The 21,001-nt window shown below is 36.0% G+C and overlaps 1 protein-coding gene and 1 non-coding gene across 4 annotated transcripts in view; both read right to left on the bottom strand.

Annotated features, from left to right (window-relative positions):
• The window catches only part of PIAS2 (protein inhibitor of activated STAT 2), a 93,077-nt gene that overhangs the window by 2,675 nt on the left and 69,401 nt on the right, over positions 1-21,001 (bottom strand). For all 3 annotated transcript variants that reach the window (XM_044664890.1, XM_044664872.1, XM_044664880.1), the window contains exons 10-13: positions 18,065-18,198; positions 15,503-15,674; positions 4,493-4,626; positions 1,535-1,572 (exon numbers count right to left, since the gene is read on the bottom strand). In XM_044664890.1, the coding sequence (XP_044520825.1) occupies positions 1,535-1,572; positions 4,493-4,626; positions 15,503-15,674; positions 18,065-18,198 (478 nt within the window). The remainder of the gene's footprint in view (positions 1-1,534; positions 1,573-4,492; positions 4,627-15,502; positions 15,675-18,064; positions 18,199-21,001) is intronic.
• On the bottom strand, positions 18,533-18,635 carry LOC123232755. The gene has a single exon (XR_006505266.1). It is a non-coding gene; the product is annotated as a U6 spliceosomal RNA (small nuclear RNA).

Raw genomic sequence — 21,001 nt, 5'->3', positions numbered from 1 at the left:
TTGTTAATCAAAGTCTATATTACACTGAACAGATACATTCCAAGATTTTACTGGAAGTACAAAAATGTCCTGAAAGGAAATAAATAAGCTACTCTACAAATATTATGCCTGTCGTGCATATTACCTCTTTAAAGAAAATGGAACATTTTGACTACTTAGAAATATTTGGGTTCACCAAAAAAGTGATCCACCTACAAAGTGAATGTCTAAAGTTTTTAGGCAACTTCTCATAACTATAAATATAACTATCAAATGTTTGAAAGGTCAGCAGTACATGGGGGGGGGGGGGGGGTTTAGTCCTCGAGCCCTAACTTTACTATTATATTAAAACTCCCTCATTTTTTTTTTAAATCTGCTTTTGTAAAAGCATGGGTCATCTTTTATTTGCAAAATACATCTAATTTTCTCAATTATTGGGAATGAGTATGCTAATCTAATCATATTACGTTAATTATCGTCCTTCTTGATTTATCCTTCCAAAGGAATATTATTTAACTGTTTAAATAGCTACAGATTAACTATAAAGTTAAGCACCTAACTTATACAGTAAGGATAGTCAAACAACAATGTTGACCAGTTTATATGAAAATGAACTTTTACCACCATAATCCTCAGACCAAACAAGACCATGAGCCACAAAGTTTACTCAATAGAGCTCAGTAATTCAATTTTCATTCCCTAGAGCTGATTTTCTGATCAAAAGAAATGTTTGTTTAATCACCTCAAACAGGTTAACCTAGGAATGTACATAATTTTGCCTCAGAACTTAATCCTACCATGGTGAAAATTTCTTCCACAGATTTTACTTGATTTGAATTGCTTCTAAATACAGGCCAAATGTTCCCATTCTTCAAACCTGACATAGGGCAAGTATACAGTACCAAAGTGTAAGGAAGGCAAATCATATCCAGGTATAAGTGAGAGAGAAATAGTAGATCTCCTCTACTAATAACCCTTACCAACTCAAACATTTTTTTTTCCTAACCCCTTCATCTTCTTCCTCTTCTTTCTCTTTTGCCAAAGCCCTCAAACTGGTTTTGTTATGCATGGATATTGCTATGCTTGGACCATGACAATCTAGCAGTTTACTTGAAATCTTTTTTAACTAGAACAATACAATGATAATATATATTTATATAAAGTTTGCCTACTATAATCACAGATATATTAAATTACATGGCAGCTTTAGTAACATGGCTGAACAAATCTTACTGTTCAAGCCTGTCTATTCTAATATATTTCTAATCCTAATCCTAGGCCAGCAACTGTGGGATGTAACATATTCCTCAGTTACATTCCCTGACATTCCTGGCTCTTTCATTATCAGGAAAAATGTATACATATTTTAAAGAGAAGGATAAAATGTCAAAAATGATATAATGGATTCTGAGGGTTAAATTAATTCCTTCAGTGAGAAGTAAATTACCAGATCTAATGTTATACACTACTTAACAAAATGATTAATTTGGTCTCTTCATTTAAAGCATCATAAACAAATAAAATGCAAATCAAGTGCTAACTTCGGGTAACATACCTGTGGATCAACTGGAATTAGGGAAAGAAAATCCAAACCTATAATGAAAATAATATGTTAGACTGTTGTTTTTTCTATTTGGAAGACAGGAATCAACTCCAAGAATCCAATCCTCTTGTTTTTATTAGCCATTTAGTACCAAGTATAAAGTATAACTGCTTACTAGTTGACCTACTGGAACTCATACATTATTCTCTGCACTACTTTGCAAACGAACCAAAACACATACAAGTTCCCCACTTGAGTGACATACCTCTTTGCCCAAATGTTTCAAAGAAAACTGATCCCCAAAAGTCTTCATTTTTATCACACTTTGTGTAGAGCATATCAGATAGCTAGATCAGTCATTTACAAAATACACTAAAATTAGTACAAGCCCAGAGCCTTTGAGGCTAGAGAAAATTTAGCAGTAAGTAAAAGACATACCTTCAACTACACTCAAAAATTACAAAATAAATTGAAAATAGGGCCTGATAACATCTTCCACTCATTTCCATTCTATAAACTTGTCTGAAGCAACTATTATATGCAAAGGCAAGTGCAAAAGCTGCTGTAATATGAAATAGACTTCCATAACTCCTGAGCTGAAGAGCCAAGGCCTTTCAGTTTTTAAAGTGGCACAAGCAAAAGTAGCTTTACTAGTTAGCGTAAGTTCCTTAGCATGCAGTCACTCAGGACCAAGAGATGGAAGGGACCAACATGAGGCAGACAGAAAAAAATACTTTTGCCTTTCCACGTTTAATATGTATTTTATATACTCAATATTTTAGCATTAAGTATGTTATTAGCACACATATGTAAGTATGTGTGTAGATGATGGCTTCAATATCTTTGATACTTGCTCCACACTTTCAGGTCAAAGTACACTTTTTTCTCACATAATGAATATTTGCATAACTGGCAGTAAATGAGATTCAAAATGGATAACTTTAAAAATTATTCTCTCATTACCAGCCTCTATACACACACACACACACACACACACACACACACACACACACACACACACACACACACATGCATATAACTTCAGCAGCTTTAGACTCTCTTAAGTTATTGTTTATAAAAGTTTCTAAAAGTATTTCCCAACAAGTGTTATCAATTAATTTTCAATCCTAGGAAAGACTTGGAAATCAGTTAGTCTAATCCTCTGAGAAAATAAAGCCCTCAGAAGATGGAAGTGATCTGTCCAAATTTTTTGACTAGTCAGCAGAAAATTCAAAACTCCCAATTCAGCACAATTGCCTACACACTGGGATTTGATTGTAACGAGCTTAAATAAAACCTAAGAAACTTGTTAATGTCCAAATTCTATTAGGCTGGAGAAACAAAAATTACAAATACTAAGTTATATATATATATATATTTATATGATGTTACTATATTATAACTATATAATCTTATATAAAATAGCATATAAATAAACATTAAAAAGAAAAATCACATCAAAAAGAAAAACTTAGACCAGATTGTTTTCATGCTCTTTTTTTTTTTTTTTAAACCCTTGTACTTTGGTGTATTGTCTCATAGGTGGAAGATTGGTAAGGGTGGGCAATGGGGGTCAAGTGACTTGCCCAGGGTCACACAGCTGGGAAGTGGCTGAGGCCGGGTTTGAACCTAGGACCTCCTGTCTCTAGGCCTGACTCTCACTCCACTGAGCTACCCAGCTGCCCCCTCATGCTCTTTCAATAAATAAAAGTAGAAAGAAAAAACAAGGCTCATCAAATTTATCCTGTAAAGAGAACAAAAAGGAAAGAGACTCACCAAAGTAGGTATAACTTAGATAAAACTAGAAGATAAAATGAATTAATTGAAAACTATGAGTCTCTGGGCTTTGAATGAGAGAAATTTGAGGAGGGTAGCATTCATTTGAAAAATATGAATTTCATCTGGGAAATGTTATTACCCAGACAATTTAAGCAGCCTCAGTTACATTTCTAAATTTCATAGTTGACATTCACAGAAAAGATAAGCTTTAAATGTCAAGCATTTTGACTGTGGAACCAGCTGGTATATTCAACTCCTTTTAAGAAAACAGGATGAACAAAGTAAAGCTGGAGGGAGGAATAAAACAGTACTTGTGCAACCTTTATAATGAATAAAGCATAATATGCTGACACATTCTATTGATAATAAGGCAGTGATGGGCAAACTATGGCCTGGATCTGGCCCACGGGGAATAATTTGCCCATCACTGTGACCTATACAGTAACAGATTTGTAAACAATAAATTTATCATAATGGGCATATGTCTATTAAATAATCCCTCTCTCTCTGGAGAGGGGGGATCCTCAATCAGGAAGTGAGTGACCTTTCTGTTTTGAAAGCTCTGGGAAGACCATGCTGATAGCATATAACAACATTTTACAATTCATAATTTCACTTAATCCTTCAAACAATCTTGTGAACTAGGCAAAATAAAGGAAACTATCTGCACTGTAGATGAGCTGAAGCTGAAAGGGAACTAAGGTTATTTTACTTCAAATCTAGTTCCCACCATTCATCACTGGCCTTCCTCCACAGGATCAGAGTATAAGCTGTTTATGTCCTCTACAAACCTTGAATATTTTATTCCCTATAAATTAGCTAGATGTCATTTAGGGGGAAAGGGGATGGGTATTTGCGAAGAAGTCAAATTTTATCTTAATTTAATCTTTACAAAATTCCAGAAAATAGATGACATTATTAGATCTATTTTATAATTGAGGAAACAGAGGCAAGAGGTTAAATGACCTGCCATGGGTTACACAATTAATAAGTATCTTGGCTGGATTTGAACTTGAGTTTTCCTGATTCCAGGCCCAGCATTCTATCCACTGTATTACCTAAAAGCTAAACACAGATCTATCAAAGAAATGTAAGATTCAAATTTAAAACAATATCTATAATTACTTCAAAATGAAGTTTCTTGCAAAATACACTTTAAAGTAAGAGAGGAAATTCTTACAAAGTACATACCTGGCAAATCTGAGGAAATACTTGATATTGGCGTGTGGTGGAATGGTACTGAATAATCTGTTAATGAAGGTGGCAGAGCAGCATCTGTAGTCACACTGGGCACCCGGACAGTAGATGGCTGGTACATGAGAACCCTGTTTCAAACAGTATGAAAAATTACAAGTAATCTAGCTATTTATAGGAGAGAAGAGCTATATACCACTGGTCATTCTCAGTTGGAACACAACTATATAGTGGCTACTCACAACATTGTACTGCACTCTAATCTCATCTTTCATAAGTCTTCATTATAACATGAATGTATCTTGTTTCTCAACAGCAGCTGTGACATAAGAGCAAGTTGGCATTAAAACAAAGTACAGTGCTGGAGACATTATCATCCAATAATATAAACATATAAATGCATACATACATATATTAGATATATGCTTTTATCGGGGGGTGTGTGTGTGTGTGTGTGTGTGTGTGTGTGTGTGTGTGTGTGTGTGTGTGTGTGTGNTGTGTGTGTGTGTGTGTGTGTGTGTGTGTGTGTGTGTGTGTGTGTGTAGAAGGAAATTTAGAACTCACAAAAGAGGCTATTCAGGTTGAATTTACCCAGACTAACACAAAAGAGTACATAGATGTGATAGCCTTCTTTGAAGTCCAGTCAGAAAATTTTCTCAATTCTGACCAAAGTGGTTAAATAGCAGCTCTGAAGATCCTATCACAGAGAAAAGAGATCTAGGTTTGCCTCAGGAGTTGATAAACCTAAACCCATGTGGGAAATGGCCTGACTAAAGAATGCTGAGCAAGACCATCATAGTAGCTTCCATGCCAGGCTAGTGTTTAAAGTTCATGTGTGACAAGGCTGGTACAAGATCTCCATATGTCACCTAGTCATCTGGACAATTTTTACTTTTCAAATGAACTATTTTGGCTATTAAAAATACAAATCCAACAGATAAAAGATTGCTGTTATTTATGCATGAGTCACAGTCCAAAATACTCAAGTTTAACAGACTTTGTCACTTCTTTCAATTCTTGATAACTCTTTTCCATTTGTTGTCTAAATTAAACATATTCTCCCTTTGAGCCATTACAATTCACTGGAGGTTCATGTATGGTATTTTTGAATACATTCTTAAAACTTCACAATTGTTTTTTGATTACAAAGCTGATGGCAATAATCTTGCCAACAATTAACACTGCTAGAGACAAAAGCATCAAAGGAATACAAAATGATGTCAACCAACTGTTATTAGAATTACTAAATCTTGGAACAAGGCATCATAAAGATCATCTAGTCAAAATCATTCATTTTCTAGAAAAAGATACTGAGGTCATGAACATATAAGTGGTTTGAACGAAATCACACAGCTAAGTTAGAAACAAAGCTGGACCCCTAACAAGTGTCTTGTCCTGAGTTCTTTCTCTAGCACCACTTTGATTATCCTGACTTTTGTTCATTATTAAATAAAGAAGGTATGAAAACAAAAAACTTAAGAGTACTTTTCTTGTTCAAAGAACTTTACAAACAAACTGGTTATGTAGGCTGATTTAACTTATGTCACTGATACTATGAACTTATTTTTGGACTTTAAATTCATTTAGAACCTAGAAAGAAAATGGTTTGGAAATTTTTGCTCCCTTAAGATGTCAATCATCTCAGCAAAATGGCCACAAGTCAGTGTAGGTAGCCTACTTTAAAATGAAATTCTTTAAAAAATGCAGCTCTATTTGTGTTAGCAGCAGAAATAATGCCAGTACACCTTTCTGAAGGCTTAAAGATCAGAAAGATATTTAAATTAATTCATTTAACTAGATCCTATTAAACAACTACCACATGCAAGGATCTGTGATAGGCACTGAGGATATAAAGATAAAAGAAAAAATAGTCAAGGAACTTAACTTCTACTGGGTAAAGAGAACCATAGGAGAGCAAATGCAGTAGAATTTACTTGAGGTTAAGAGCAAAATCCAAGTAGCAATGGGCAAACCTTTAGAGGGAATGAGAGCAAAGGCTGCCCTCCAAAATGTAACCTTATTTACTTAGGAATGAAGAGATTTATAGATTTTGGATGCCACTTGATTAGCTGCTGAGAAGCAGGCACTATGATGAAGTCAAATTGAACAAGGTAAGAAAAAGCAACAGGGAGTGGACACAGGAGTTAAGTACACTTTTATTTAAGGCTCATTTTCTTCTTCCTTGAGGTATTTTAATGCCAATCTTTAGGAATACATTGAAATTTAGATAAATTTTAATGCCTTAAGAATTGTGGTTTTCTTTTTGTTATAAAAATCATTCTTGATAGCCTATTAAATTGAGATACTCTGTTATGTAGTTTTTAACAAAAATCTCTGGGAATTAAGAGGTATGAGAAAAGTTGTCTTATCTTCATTTCCCTTCCTTTACCTTTAGTTCTTCATAGGTTCAAGGAGTTTTTCTTTCATTAAACACTTCAGTTTAAACATCTTGGCTTTTATTTAAGCAACAAGCAGTCTTCCTCCCTCAGACTGGCCCTCCTCTACATGTACAGATGGCAATAGCTGAACTGAATGATCTCTTCTATAGAATATACAGTGAAGACTTACACCTACATTTAATATTGAGTTTTGTAGACATATATACAATACACAACGAATTTAACAAGAGTTAAATAATGTTTTGGGCTCCGGCTACACTACCAAAAAGTGGCATGCTTTAGTATGGATGAAAATAAATGTCTCAGTCTCGGGGGCACAAGTTCCTTGAGAACAACCCTACCCAGCCTAATTTTTCTGGTGACAAGGCAGCAATGTCATATGGACAGCAGAGTAGTGGGAGGGAACTCAAAAATCCCAGGCTAATGGGAACGCTTTGCTACTATTGTATGCTAGTGGACAAATCGCTTTACCTCTAGGCCTCAGTTTCATCATCTGTCAAATGAGAAGGTGGGACCAAATGATCTCTAATGTCTTTTCCAGCTCTAATTGCATATCTTTTATATATTCTACAATATATTCTAAGGTCAGAATGAGGTGACGAAGCTACAAACAATAAAAGAAAAAAATCTTTGTTTACATCAGAGTTTCTGCAAGAACTATACCAAGGTATATAACAGACTTAGGAGGACAAAGTATGTGACCTATATGCTCCATGGTATATTAACTTGACATGAATTTTCACACTAAAATTGCATTGCTTCTAAAAGGAAGCAATCAAAAGTTGGTTGCCAGTTTGCTACTGGACACTAATTATTCATGTCATATGTTGGTTGTGAGATGATAAACTGAGTTGCCTCAGAATGTTCTCCATCACTTGGTGATCTTCAGCAGAGCCAATGCTGGAGATGTCTTAGTCCTATGTGGACGACCTTACATGGCCTCTTAACATTCCTTTTGATTTTTGAGTTTCTGTAAATCTGTGAATAAGTAAAAGTCCTTATAGCCTTCCTGCACAATTTGATTCTCTTGATAATGGCAAGAAGACTGCTAAAACACTTCCACCAGAGGGTGCTATACTTTCATGGGAAAAGGACCAGGCTATATTTTAATTCATTCAGTGAAAAGACATATTCCAATGAGATCATGGAACATGATATCGTGGTATTGTCCAAAAGTAGTAGGTTTCTGACAATCTATTTCAAGTGGGAAGATATTGCTGGAGAAGGCACAAGAAGGCTCTGTTTCAGCCTAACAAGGAAACAAAATGAAATGTCTGCACTGCTTTATATAATATCTTGATTAAGATTAAATTTGAAGGGTCTACGAAAAATTAAAAATATTAGTGCTTATTAGCATACTTTTTAGTAAGAGAGGTTAAATTTCTGGCATTGGGAAAATACAAACTATACTCTAGTGATTTGTATGAGGGAAGAGAATATCAACAATAATAGTGCCTCCTGAAGGAGAGGAGGTGAGAGGAAGGAAAGGAAAGGAGGAGATGAAGGGAGGAGGGTAGAGGAGAGAAACCAGAGAGGAAGGGGGAGAGGGAGAAGGAAGAAAAGAAGAGGTTTTCTTCATTCCCATCACCTTTATAAGCCCTACTGAAGAACTTACTTAAGAATTCAAGGTGGAAGTAGGATTTACTTTGGCCCTGATATAGTAAAACTTTGCACTTTGGGAATTGTTGCTCCCCCAAATCGGGTGGCTTAAGGAAAACTCCAGCTTTCAGTAGGCCCCTTGCTCCAATGCAACACTGGCTAATGATGCTTTGATTTATCTTTAAAATTATTTTCTGTTTTATAGCTTCTCTATTAAATTCCAACACAAACAAAAACTATGAAAATAATATCAGAGCTAAGTCATAATAAAAGAGGCAAAATACCAATATAGTTCAGCAAACTATGTTCAGCTTATCTTTAGAAAATCATCACTCCATAATTTGGAACTATGCCCAAGGAGGCCATACCCTTTGATTCTATTCTATCAGTACTGAGTCTGTACACCAAAGATACTACAAAAAAGGGGAAAGGACCTTCTTGTAAAAACATTTATTACAGCTCTTTTTGTGATGACAAAGAATTGGAAACTGAGGGTATAGATATCCATCAATTGGGGAATGGCTGAACAAATTGTGGTACATGTTGTTGATAGAATACTATTGTGCTATAAGAAATGATAAGCAAGATGATTTCTGAAAAAGCTGGAAAGATGTGCAGGAACTGATGAAGAGCAAAATAACACGAACTGGGAGAACATTGTACACAGTGTTATGAGGAAGATTATTATTTAGTTATTATGTAGGAGACTTAGCAGGAAGGGCTGGAGAATTCCACATGGAATGGGGAAGCAGGAAGTAGCTTGCTCTCTCTCTGAGAAAGACTCCATGGTGGTTGGGACAAGCTGTAACTGACCCTGGGAGACCTCAGAGGTAGTGGAGTTGCACCCTGATTCCCTGGGATCTTGGAGTGTGGTGAAGATTGAAAGCAGAGGACAATTAATCCTGCAAGAGTAGGGAAGCGGCCTGTGATCTGGTGGGCAGCTTGCAGACTTCAATCCCTACCTGGCTACATCATTTCTGGAGGAGTTGGTTCCTGGCATCCTGTAACATCCCTGGAAGAGTTGTGAGATCCCAAGTTCAAGCCCTCTTCCCCAGGTCCTTAGCCAAGCTGTCAAAGCCTGGCAGAAGCCAGGTTGACTAGGGATCTTACCCTTTTTGACGCCAGTCCTGGGTGGTTAGCCTCCTTTCCAATCCCCTCTTATTATAATTAAACTGATTCCCTGTGTGTTTTTAGTAATTTTAGGTCCTCATTGTGTGTATGTATTAATCTGTATTCATTCCAGGCTGGGTGGGGCTGAGTGACAGTTGGTCAGGCTTATTTCAGGTCATTTTAGTCAATCTTCTTTCGCTTGTAACTAAACCTGGTTCCCTGACTTGTAAAGTCTCACCCATTCTCCCTTCCTGTCTTCTATCCACCCCAGTGAGCCCACAACTAATATTTAAGGGACCTTCCCTGGTTTTTCCCATTATAACAATTAACAGTAATACTGTATAATGATTAACTGAAAACTTAGCTACTCTCAGTAATGATTAACTGAAAACTTAGCTACTCTCAGCAATGCAGCAATTCTGGGACAATCCTGAAAGACTTATGATGGGGTATGTTATCTATTGTAATAAGTAGATAAAGTGGCTGATAACAGGGGAGCTGGTGGTACAAGTGTGTCACCTGGGCCTGAGAGCCAGTAACTTCAGTAGTGGGTGATTTGAGACTGTCAGGGATGTGTAGCCTGGGCTGTGATGCCCAGTCAGTTTCCCTGCTACCTATAGGCTCCTTTAAGGTGGAGAGTGAGGAGCCCCTCCCTGCTGGAGTGAAAGCAGAACTCAACAGGAAGTGAAGCTCACACACTTCCTGAGTAAAATGGAGGCTTGCCCAGTACTTCCTTTGGAGTCAAGTGGTTGCTATTCTCCTCTCTCCTCAGCCCCTTAGCCCAGGATGATGTTATGATAAACTACAGAAGTTCACAGTTTCAGGCTAAGGGTTTATTTTAACACAGAAGGGAAAACTGAGGCAAGAGGGTTTAGGGCTCTTGAGAGACTGTTGCTAGGGGCGACCAGCAAGTGTTGGCTATGGACCTAGAAGGTAAGGCCAGGCTGAGGGAACCAACCCTCAGCCAGAGATAGTTTAACACTGCCCTGATGTTGTTTGGTCCACCAGCTAGACAGATATAGTTGATGAATTGGTTTAGGGGTGTCCCTGTTGCTAGGCTACTCTAATATAAATCCTGTCCACTTTCCACAACCCAAACCTCCTTCCCCCTCCCAGCGTCCCCAAGGAGAAGTAGGGGTAGTTGGGTGTATGGGTGAGGTCAAAGAAATCAGAACTCCCAGGTTGGTTCTGCAGGGGTTTTTATAGTCCCAGCTTAAACTGTCAGTTCCTGGGACTGGCACCTGCTGGGCCAGAGTTCCATTCTCCTAACTGACAGGATTGCCTAGGGTAATTTTGCAAATACAAGAGATCTTGCATAAATCCTGCATTACACTATCTCCAGAAAGCGACCTATTGGAGTTGGATGGATGCAGATCAAAGCATACTATCTTTCACATCCACTAATTTACAGTTTTATTTTAAGGATTTGTATGAGTGTGTTCATACAATAATGACCAACATGGAAAGTATGTTTGGCATAACAATGCATGTATGACCCAGATCAAATTGCCTACCATCTGGAGGATGATGGTAGAATATGTTTTGTAGCTTAATAGTTTTGGAAAATGTATGTTGAAAATTATTATTACATGTAATTGGGAAAATAAAACATCTCTGGGTTTAAAAAAAAAACACCACTCTCAATGTCCTATAGCAGGTCTCCAAGTCCCCAGATCTGGCTATTTGAATTTGATACCCTTACCTCACAGCACCTTCTAGAAGCTTCTGAATCACTAAGATACACCTTATCTTAGGATTTTATGTAAAGACAGGAATTTTTTTGATAATTAGTTCTATCCTGTTAGAACCTGACTGCAAATCAAAGAATGCCATCCTTCACTTTATTTCCTTTATGAGTTTATAATTGTATATGTGAAATGTGTCTTGAATCACAACATGGGAAATATGAAAATGGTATTATATGAAAGTACTGATATAATCTATATAAATTATCAGTGTGGAAGGGGGTAGGAGATGATATGAATCACAAGATGTCAAAAAACTGTCAAGAACTTTCTACATGTAATTGAAAAACAATCAATAATTAGTTTCCTTTGAAATATCCTTAACAACAGCCTCTATTCATCTATTCCTCAGATAACTGTTTTCCTTAGCCTGATTCATTGTGAAGCCAGAATTCTTCCTAGCTATGATTTTTGCCACTGCTAGAAAAGAGGCTTCTCATCCTCAAGAGACAGCTTTGCTAACTCACAACAAAGATTACGTGCCAATTTTTATCTACTCCCAGTCTGAAACAATGTTCATGCTATTGAATTGCACCACAACATTCTTTCCATTTTGGAAAGAAACAAGCTCTTCTCTCGGCAAATACCAAAAATGAATTACTAAAAGCATAGTCTGGGGGAGGGAAAAAAAGAAGGGAGTGGTTTCAAGGGCTGAGCCCACCTCAGTACTCTTGACTCTTGAGAGAACCCCAAGCAATCAGTGAGAAAGCTTGGTTAATTTCCTATTAGGAGATCTGCGGATCGGCATTATCATCTCAACTTTCAAAATGGGAAAAAAGCTAAACTTGTCATGAGGCTTGATTCTTGGTAAACTTCTGTAACATTATAAAAAGTATATTCTACAATCACTATAGATTAGAATAGATTTATCAAGAATAAGTAATTCCAAACCAATTCCATTTCTTTTTTCAGCAGGATTACCACACTTAGAAATGTTGTAGACACCAGGGGAATAATGTAGTCAGTACATTAATACAAACTACAAATTTGGGAAATTTCATAGTGCATTTCTTCTTCCAGACCAACACTAGTTCCTCATTATTCTCCACCTAGAAGTAAAATCTATCCTTTATATTTTATCCTATCTTTATGCTAGTGACACAACAGTCATTACAATTCTATGATGTTGACTTTTTTTATTGTTTTTAATGAGAAAACGTGTCAAAGGTTTATTAAGAGGATTAAATATATTGCATCCAATGGTTCTTTTCTACTAATGATTACACACTCCCCTTTAGAAGACTAATAGATTTCTCCTTACAGAAGTCTAATAGATAAGCACAACATGAATTTTTCCTGATATTAAAAAAAAAAAAAAAGTTGTCTTTCTCCCAAAACGAGATGCTTAAGTATTTAGTAATTCTCTTCATCATCAAAAAGTCTACCAGTTTGGAGGCAGCTAGATGGCTCAGTGGATTGAGATTCAGAGATGGGAGGTCCTGCATTCAAATCTAGCCTGAGACACTTCCTAGCTGTATGACCCTTGGGCACACCCCTATTGCCTATCCCTTACAACTCTTCTGTCTATAAAAAGGAATTCTTTATTCCCTTTTTTTTTTTTTTAATTTAACAGGGGACCTACAGGTCCTCTTACCATAGAGATGTGTAGAGATTAACCAGCCCACATGATAGGAAATAGAAATCATAGAGACAGGAAGTAAGGTAGAAAAGGAGGATAAAAGGGGCCATCATTAGTTGTGGGTCTGTCAGTTGGTGACAGTTAGGGCTGATAGTTGCAAGGAAGTTTGCTGCTAGGAGTGTCTTGGGTTGGTGGTTGGCATTTAGCCGCTAGAATATAAAGGCGGGCCTGAGCTACTGAGAGGGCTTTTTGGCTTTAGCCTTTAGAAGGCTTTTTGGTTTGGGGCAGTGGTTCCCAAACTTTTTTGGCCTACCTCCCCCTTTCCAGAAAAAATATTACTTAGAGCCCCCTGGAAATTATGAAACTATTTATTGAACTCAGAATAGAATGTAATACAAAAAAAGTGTGGCCATCACCACCCACCAGGGAGCAGTAGCACCCATTTTGGGAATCACTGGTTTTGGGGTTTGGGCTATTAGGTTTTTTTCCTTTCTTAAACTTTTTGGAAGATGGCTGGTCTTCGTTGACAGATCTAATTGGAGTTGGATTAAATACTGACTGGGTTGGAACTTTGTGGGGTGGTTGTATTTATAAGTAGATATAGGAAGTTTTAGGTAGTAATTATAGGTAGTTACAGGATAACTAGAATAGACATTAGAAAATTTTCTTTTTCTCCCTCTTTCCTATATTTCTCTCATTTATTATATTCATTTTACTATATTCTTTTACTATCTCTATTTTAATTAAACTAAATTATTAAATTACTAAATGCTACTCTCTACTTTTGTCAAAACTTCTAATTTAACACCTTTACATGTCTTAGAGCCAAGACACAGTATTGATTCTAAGACAGATGGAAAGTAAAGAAAATGTACCAATATGCATTCTAAGCAAGTTGGTAAGTAAGCTTTCAAAAAAGCTTTTCAATGTATTTTTCAGCTCATATTCAGACAATATCCTTATTCCTCTCTTCTCTATTTCTCCATTTATCCTTCAAAAATCATATCATTAATCTTGTTTTCTTATAAAATTTATACAACACATGAAAACAAGAGGAATGAGCAAGGCAAAAACCTTCAGCAACCTTCAGAAAAACATTCATGAAGTGCCAATTCTCTTCCTCAAAAAGGCAACATTTACTCAGGATTTTTAAATTTTTTTAAACTTATTCTTATGTTGAATAAATTTTAAAAATCAAATGTTTGACCCACTTCTGTGATATAACAATTCTGACAATTATAATGACAAGTATTTGAGTAGCACAGAAGGCAGTTTAAAATATTCTGGTTTCCACACCCTGACTGAAAAGTAAAATGTAGAAATGATCCTAAGAGACTAAAACACTCAGATTTTTAAGCCTGTTTTCTAAGCTGATTTAAAGAACTGTAGGATTTCCAGGGGCATATCAAGTTCAGTGTCCAAAGAGAATCTTGGTGGATGTTATTATTTTAAAAACTCTTTACTTTGAAGTGGGTTAAGTGATGGTTTTTATCAGGAATGCAGTAAAGGAAACCAGCTATCTTCTTTCTCTATCCCCCATTAATTTTTTTATTTTAATGACTCACGGTAGAATAGAGGGTATTCTAGCTATTAAAAGTTTGTCAGTATGGACTAAGCTAGAAAAGCTTTTGAATACAGGACAAGAAGCAGACTGTGTGTTACTTGTCATCCAAGAACCAAACCAGCAAAGTTTTCAGAAGATCAACAGATGAGTTAGCCAATAGGTATTGTTTTATTTTTTTTGGCCACCACAGATGAAGATCTTCTACTAAAGGGCTATACAGAAGGGCTATGATCTGAAATGGCAGGAAGATTCATGTACCTCTCTTAATCAAATAGCTTTCTTTATTTTCTCTGGGAGAAAGTAGCTCACTTAAAAAAATAATAATAAACCTGATTTCTGAGCTGTCAAATTAGTCTAAGGAGAAAAAATATAATTCTTATACACTATGGCATAAAAAAGGGACTCCCCCCCCCAATCCCACTTTCCATGACATGAGGTTCTCTTAGTAGGTCTTCTTCCTCAAAAGTAACTTCTGTAAGATTTAAATCAATATCAATAACTCCAAGTATTAATTTTATAAAGTTTATTAATAATCACTTGAAGTAAAAGGAATAAAAAGGAAATTGAAGTATGAAAACTTAATTATCTAACAAAAATAAAGCCACATGAGAAAGTTCACCTGCCTGTCTCAAAGCCCACTTCCACAGCCTCAATTCCTCAATTGGGAGAGAGGGGAGAAGAGAAGGGGGGGGGGGGGGGGGAAGAAGGGGGAGAGAGAGAGAAGCTACACTCACAACTTTATTTCCAAAACGTAAGGACTCAACATGAGAATGAAGATGGGAAGCAGGGAAAGTGAGTTTGGAGGAATAAAATTCTAATTATACACTTCACAGCATGTGCAGCAAAATTGCTCTGAACACCCTACATCCAGACAAAGGCATATTAAAATATCCTTCAGGAAATAAAAGACATCAAACACCAAATTATGAACTTTAGTCCATTAGAGTGCTTACAAATTTCAAGCTCACTTGGAAGAGTTATAGAAGAGTAATAAAGTTTAAATGAACAAACCCTTTGGTTGGGCTGCTTTGTGTCTCCGCCATAAATATGCATTTCCTTTTAGCAGGAGGCTCTTCTTCATCATCAGAAGAGCTCTCAACTGTTAAGTCAATAACATCTACTTTCTTCTTGCTTGTTTCACTGGCCACAGTCACTGAACAGGGTTTAGAGAGGACACTAGAACCTAGATAGAAATGAAGAGAAAAATAAAGGTGTTAATACAATACATAGGTCCTAGCCATAAAAGACAGGTTGCTTAGCTTAGTATGGGAACTGTACAAACCAGTCTATAATCTTAAATTTAATTATTATGTGAGACATAGTAATCTGCTGATAAATAAACATTTTACCCAAAAGTAGCCGCAGGAATGTAAAATTCTTTGAACACTACTAGGAAAAACCATCAATAATTTACTATACTAATGGTTCGATTGTGCTATGTTTGTATTAAAAAAAATTTTTGTCTCAACTATAAAAATAAGAAGCACTACCAATATTATTTTTAAAGTGTTGGGAGTATTGTGTTAGAAAAGTTAGTGATATATTGTATCTTTTTTATGATTTCGTTCTTGCTGCTGTTAAACTGCCAGCTGCAAAAAAATGGCCAACAGTAACACTCTATGGAGACTGAAGTAAAACAAAACCTCTAATAAGATTTAAAAGGTTTAAGGATAGGTAAAAGGGATAAGATCCCACTCCCAAATGAGGACCTCTCACGAGGTTACTTCTGCCCAGAGTCCCAAGCCTTCTCTGAACTCCTTAAATCTATGACTAAACCCCAAAAATCTATACTAAATAAATCTATGCTAATTTGTTAATATCCTTTTATAAGTCTTAAGTTACTGTCTCTTGGAATTTTCAGCTCATTCCTCAACTGTTACTTCTTCTGGGCCTACTAAGGTTCCTTGGCCTGGTAGGCCTCAAAACCAAGTCAGGTTTCTGAGCCTAGCCGCTCTACAGCCACAGGGAAAAAATAGTCTCTTTAATTTCTTCCTTTCTGTTGGTCTTTTTCACCAGCTATTCCCAACTCTCCAAACTCTTCCTTTCTCCAACCTGCCACTCAGGTTTTTCCAGGTTTCCCAGAGTCCAGTTTCAGCTTTCTTCAAGTCAGATACACAGCCAGGAGGGAGTGTCAGTTGGAAAACCAACAGCCTTCTCTTCTCCTTAAGATTCCCTGCAGGCCTCAAAATTCTCTGCTAGGAACCTTTCTCCAAGATTGCAAGCTGGGCTTAAGGCAATGTGATCAAGCATTCTCTTTACTCTGTCCAAAGCTTACTAAATCCAAATCTTATTTAATCCTAATAAAAGGCTATGAAGAAGATCATAGAAATTTGATTGTTCTTTATGATAATTATCCATTAATAAGGATTAATTATACTAGTATAATTCTTTTTTCCCATCTATCTTACTCAATACGATTGCTTACAAATGGGGTGATGAATATTATCCTATTGACTTAATATTAGCATCAAAATTTGGTAAGGAAAATGTAAAGGAAGAGAATTAAATTTAATCAATTTTTGCTACTTACTAGAGATAGGACCTAGAGTATTACTTAAATTGAAATTCTAGGAATATTGGTGGATTTCAAATAATATAAACCAGTGATGGCAAACCTTTTAGAGACCATAATCCATGTTCTGCCCCAGTCCAGAGACCATGTGCTGTGCTCCATGCCCCTTTACCCCACACAAGGGAAGGAGGAAGCACTCCCACTGGATGCTGGGAGGAGAGGTGGGTGAAGTAGTGAGGAATGCCCTCAATGAGTATAGAGAGGAGGGGAGTCATCCAAGCTCTCTGCTCCCCTCCAGCTCAGCCACCTGTGAGCCACCCACCTTCCTCTCTGTGTACTCCCATTTGGCTGCTGGGTTGAGGGGTAGGGGATGTGAAAAAATGTTGTCAGGCACAATGGAGAGGGGTAAGGGAACAGCTTTGGGGGGGGGGGGGGGGAGAAGAGGTGACGTGCCCACAGAGAGGCTATGTGTGCCCTCTTTGCTTTGGCATGTGTGCTATAGGTTCTCCATCACTAATCTAAACTATCTTTTTCTTTTCCATTAATTAAAATAGTAAGAATATAGCACCACAATTTAGGGCATCAAGTTTCATAATTAAACTTAGTCATAATGAGGACCACTTAAAAACAAATAACTCTTTGATAATACAATTAAGAAAAATAAAACTAACAAAAAAAACCCAATTATATATTTTTTAAAAATGTATTCAGAAGAGACATTGTTCCTTAGGGATAATTGGTTATTTTCCTTGGACGAGACTGGGATAAAATAAAGACATCCGTAAGAAATGCCTTTATTTACTTTTTTCATTTTTACAACAAGCAAAAGTAACTAAGATGATTACGAAGGATCAGTTAGATAACCCTTAAAATCCATGCCAATCTCTAAATCCAGAACCCTATGTGTATGTGTATTTCTTTAAATGTAATGTATCATAATTCTGATTTATGAAAATGAAAACTGGCTAAAAGCCAAATAGATATCCAAACTGAGATCCAAGAGCCAAAGATAAAACTGCAGAGCAAATCTCTAAATTTTCTTATTAGGTATCTACACATACTTTCTATTTTTGTACACTGCGGGCTTGAAACTTTAAGGGCTTCTTTCTTCGGTCTCATTGGGCACCAAGAACCATCTTCTTGAAATTTAATCTCATCCACATCAGAACACTCATTGAGAATTTCCATGAAGAGCCTATAAAGAAAAAAATATTTAATTAAAAAAAAAACTTAAGTATAATCCAATTTTTTGTTCACCACTGAGATAATAAAGAAGGTGAAAAGTTATGTAGTTGACTAGAACCATGATAATGAGTGGCATTTTCCAGAGCCTTTATTTTCAAAGTACTTCCTGTTTTCTTAAGTCAAACAGGTAGCAAAGAAAGGTTAATCAATTTATTTAGTTATACAGAAAAATGGAGAAAAAAACAATACCATAGTCTCTTAAACTTATAATACCATTTCCTAGAAATATCATCTGCCTCAAGTCAACAAATAAAAACCGAAAAAATATATGAAGATAGTTATTTTCTTTTACAGAATGCTTCACGAATTTTCGTGTTAGCCTTGCACAGGGGCCATGCTCATCTTTTCTACATCATTCTATTTTTAATACATACTGCCAAAGTGAGCACAAGTTATTTTTCTAACCATCATTTACTAACATGGCTTCTCAAAGCAACTTTTCAAACCGAGATATGAACTAGATTAGTACAATGTCACAATAAGGAAAGAGTGCTCAATCAATATAAAAGTGAGATATATATTCAACCCTGTTTTAACAAATAATATAACCAATAAAAATCACAAAAAAGCAAGACAACTTATTTCAGGAAATAGCTATTATTTTAAAAATCATTATTTCTTAACTATATATTTCAAAAGAACAAAGCCTTTAATAATGTATGGGTATGGAAATTTAGCCCTTAAGAAATTGTCCTAAAATCAAAATGATAGTGTTTGATTTCATGGCAGAGAGAAAAGTATAAATTAGCTAATAAAAATGATCACTATAGCATCCTCAAATTTAATAAGACCAGATAATATATTTCCCTCAGAAACACAAAAGAATGTAACAACCAACTGGTAGAAGGATGAGATGGGAAGAACATTTATTGCATCTGAAGTTCCTAGAATAGAAGTCTGAATCCTGGCTCTTGTGACTGATTATCCTTTTTTTAGGACCTGTTTTCTTGTTCCTTATCCATAAAATGAAGAAATAAGACTAGATACCACTAACATTCCTTATAGCTTTGAATGATCTATCCTATGAGATACAGCAAAAGAATATAAAATCTGTTATATAATTCACATTTACTTTCTCTATAGAACTCTAAAATTAGCATCAGTCTAATAACAGTCATTACAGATTTACTGACACTTTTAACCACTTTACTGCTACTTTTTTTTCTGATATGGCCTAAACATTTCAAATTATTTTGTACTCTATAAATTTGCAGTCACCTGTGATTAGGAAATGTGCCCCTAGTTATGTACCCCCAATGAAAAGTATCCAATTGAGCCAAGTACCTCGGTTGGACATAAATCGGCTCCATAAGGGCACGGACCAAGTCAATTTTCTTTGTCTCTCCCCAACACCAAACACAGTGCTTAGCATACTGCAGGCATTTAGAAATGTCTGATGAATAAATAGGTAAAAAGAAGACCTAAATACAAATATAAAATACAAAATACAATATACAATGCATGATTGTCTAAGAATATAGTAAGAAAAGACAAAGAGGGCTATGTAGTGAATATGTCACCAATATAAAATACCATTTACCAGAAATGTTAACAGATGACTTTCTATACAAACAGAAAAATATTGCAATGTTAGCAAATTCTTCTACTTAATTGGCATTAAGACTCTTAAAATGATGACTCTAAATATGGTCCCCCTTAAATTGCTCTGAGATTAATTTAAAAAAAAAAAAACAAACTCAAGACATGCATCCACAAAGGGGGAGAGAAGAGCCACAAAATTTTCCAGTAATTTTTGATACCCATTAAGAAAAAAAAAAAACTAGAAGTCTATTCATTTATGATTTCATTACTGAGAACTTAAATAAAATTGGCTTAATATGAAAAATTGATGCTTAATTATATTGAAAACTCAAAGCCCTGGCAAGTGCAAAAAAATGAAGAAACCCAATTATAAAAGGAACTACAGAAGAGGCAAAAAAGAGTTCATAACTCTAGTTAAGCCAGTATCTTTATTACAGAGTCCCCTTTACATTCTCTGCTCCCTGCCATTTACATGCTTCTATTTCTTAAAGGCAGGGACTGCCCTTTTTTGTTTTTATTTGTATCCCCAGAATTTAGGGAAGTCCTTAACACATAACATGCACTTAAGAAAAGCTTGTTTGCCTGCCTATTTATGAAGAAATCACCAAAGAGAAAGAATGATTATTTGTGTACTTAGAATTTGCCAAATGGGGGGGGGGGGGAGGGGGAGAGAGGGGGTGAGGAGGGACCCATGCCCACAACCAACAGTGTGGGTGTTTTGGGGGAAGGTAAGGAATCAACTAATTACTGATATTTCACACTTGGATCATCTGAGCCTAGGAAAATGACAAAATGACCAATTACTAGAACAAGAGGAATATCAAGAGTTGGATTGGAGGGGGGGGAGGGGGGGTTGGAACTTTCCTGATACTATCCCCTAGTTAAAGATGCTGCTTACATTTCAGGCATTTACATGATGGACAAACACCTGCTAATTATTATTAATCAGACCTGACAACATATGAGTGAGAGAAAAGTAACAGCACAGAATCTTTTCTTTTTTATAAGACACAGAGCATTTAACCAACAGCCAAAAATGACAAAGGTTTCAAATGCAACAAATTGAGGAGAGTGGGAACTTTTTCTGAGATGTCCAGATTGTGCAAAAATAATGTCTGTTTTCTTTCTCTGGGACTAAAAAAGTATGTGGTATAGTGGCTACATACAAAGTGGCCTCCTTCCTAGAAGAGAGTCTGAAGAACAAACTTCTT

This window comes from Gracilinanus agilis, chromosome 1 (assembly GCF_016433145.1).
Source record: "Gracilinanus agilis isolate LMUSP501 chromosome 1, AgileGrace, whole genome shotgun sequence".
NCBI lineage: Eukaryota > Metazoa > Chordata > Mammalia > Didelphimorphia > Didelphidae > Gracilinanus > Gracilinanus agilis.
The sequence above is the reverse complement of the archived record's forward strand: the minus strand, read 5'-3'. Positions and strand labels throughout refer to the sequence as shown.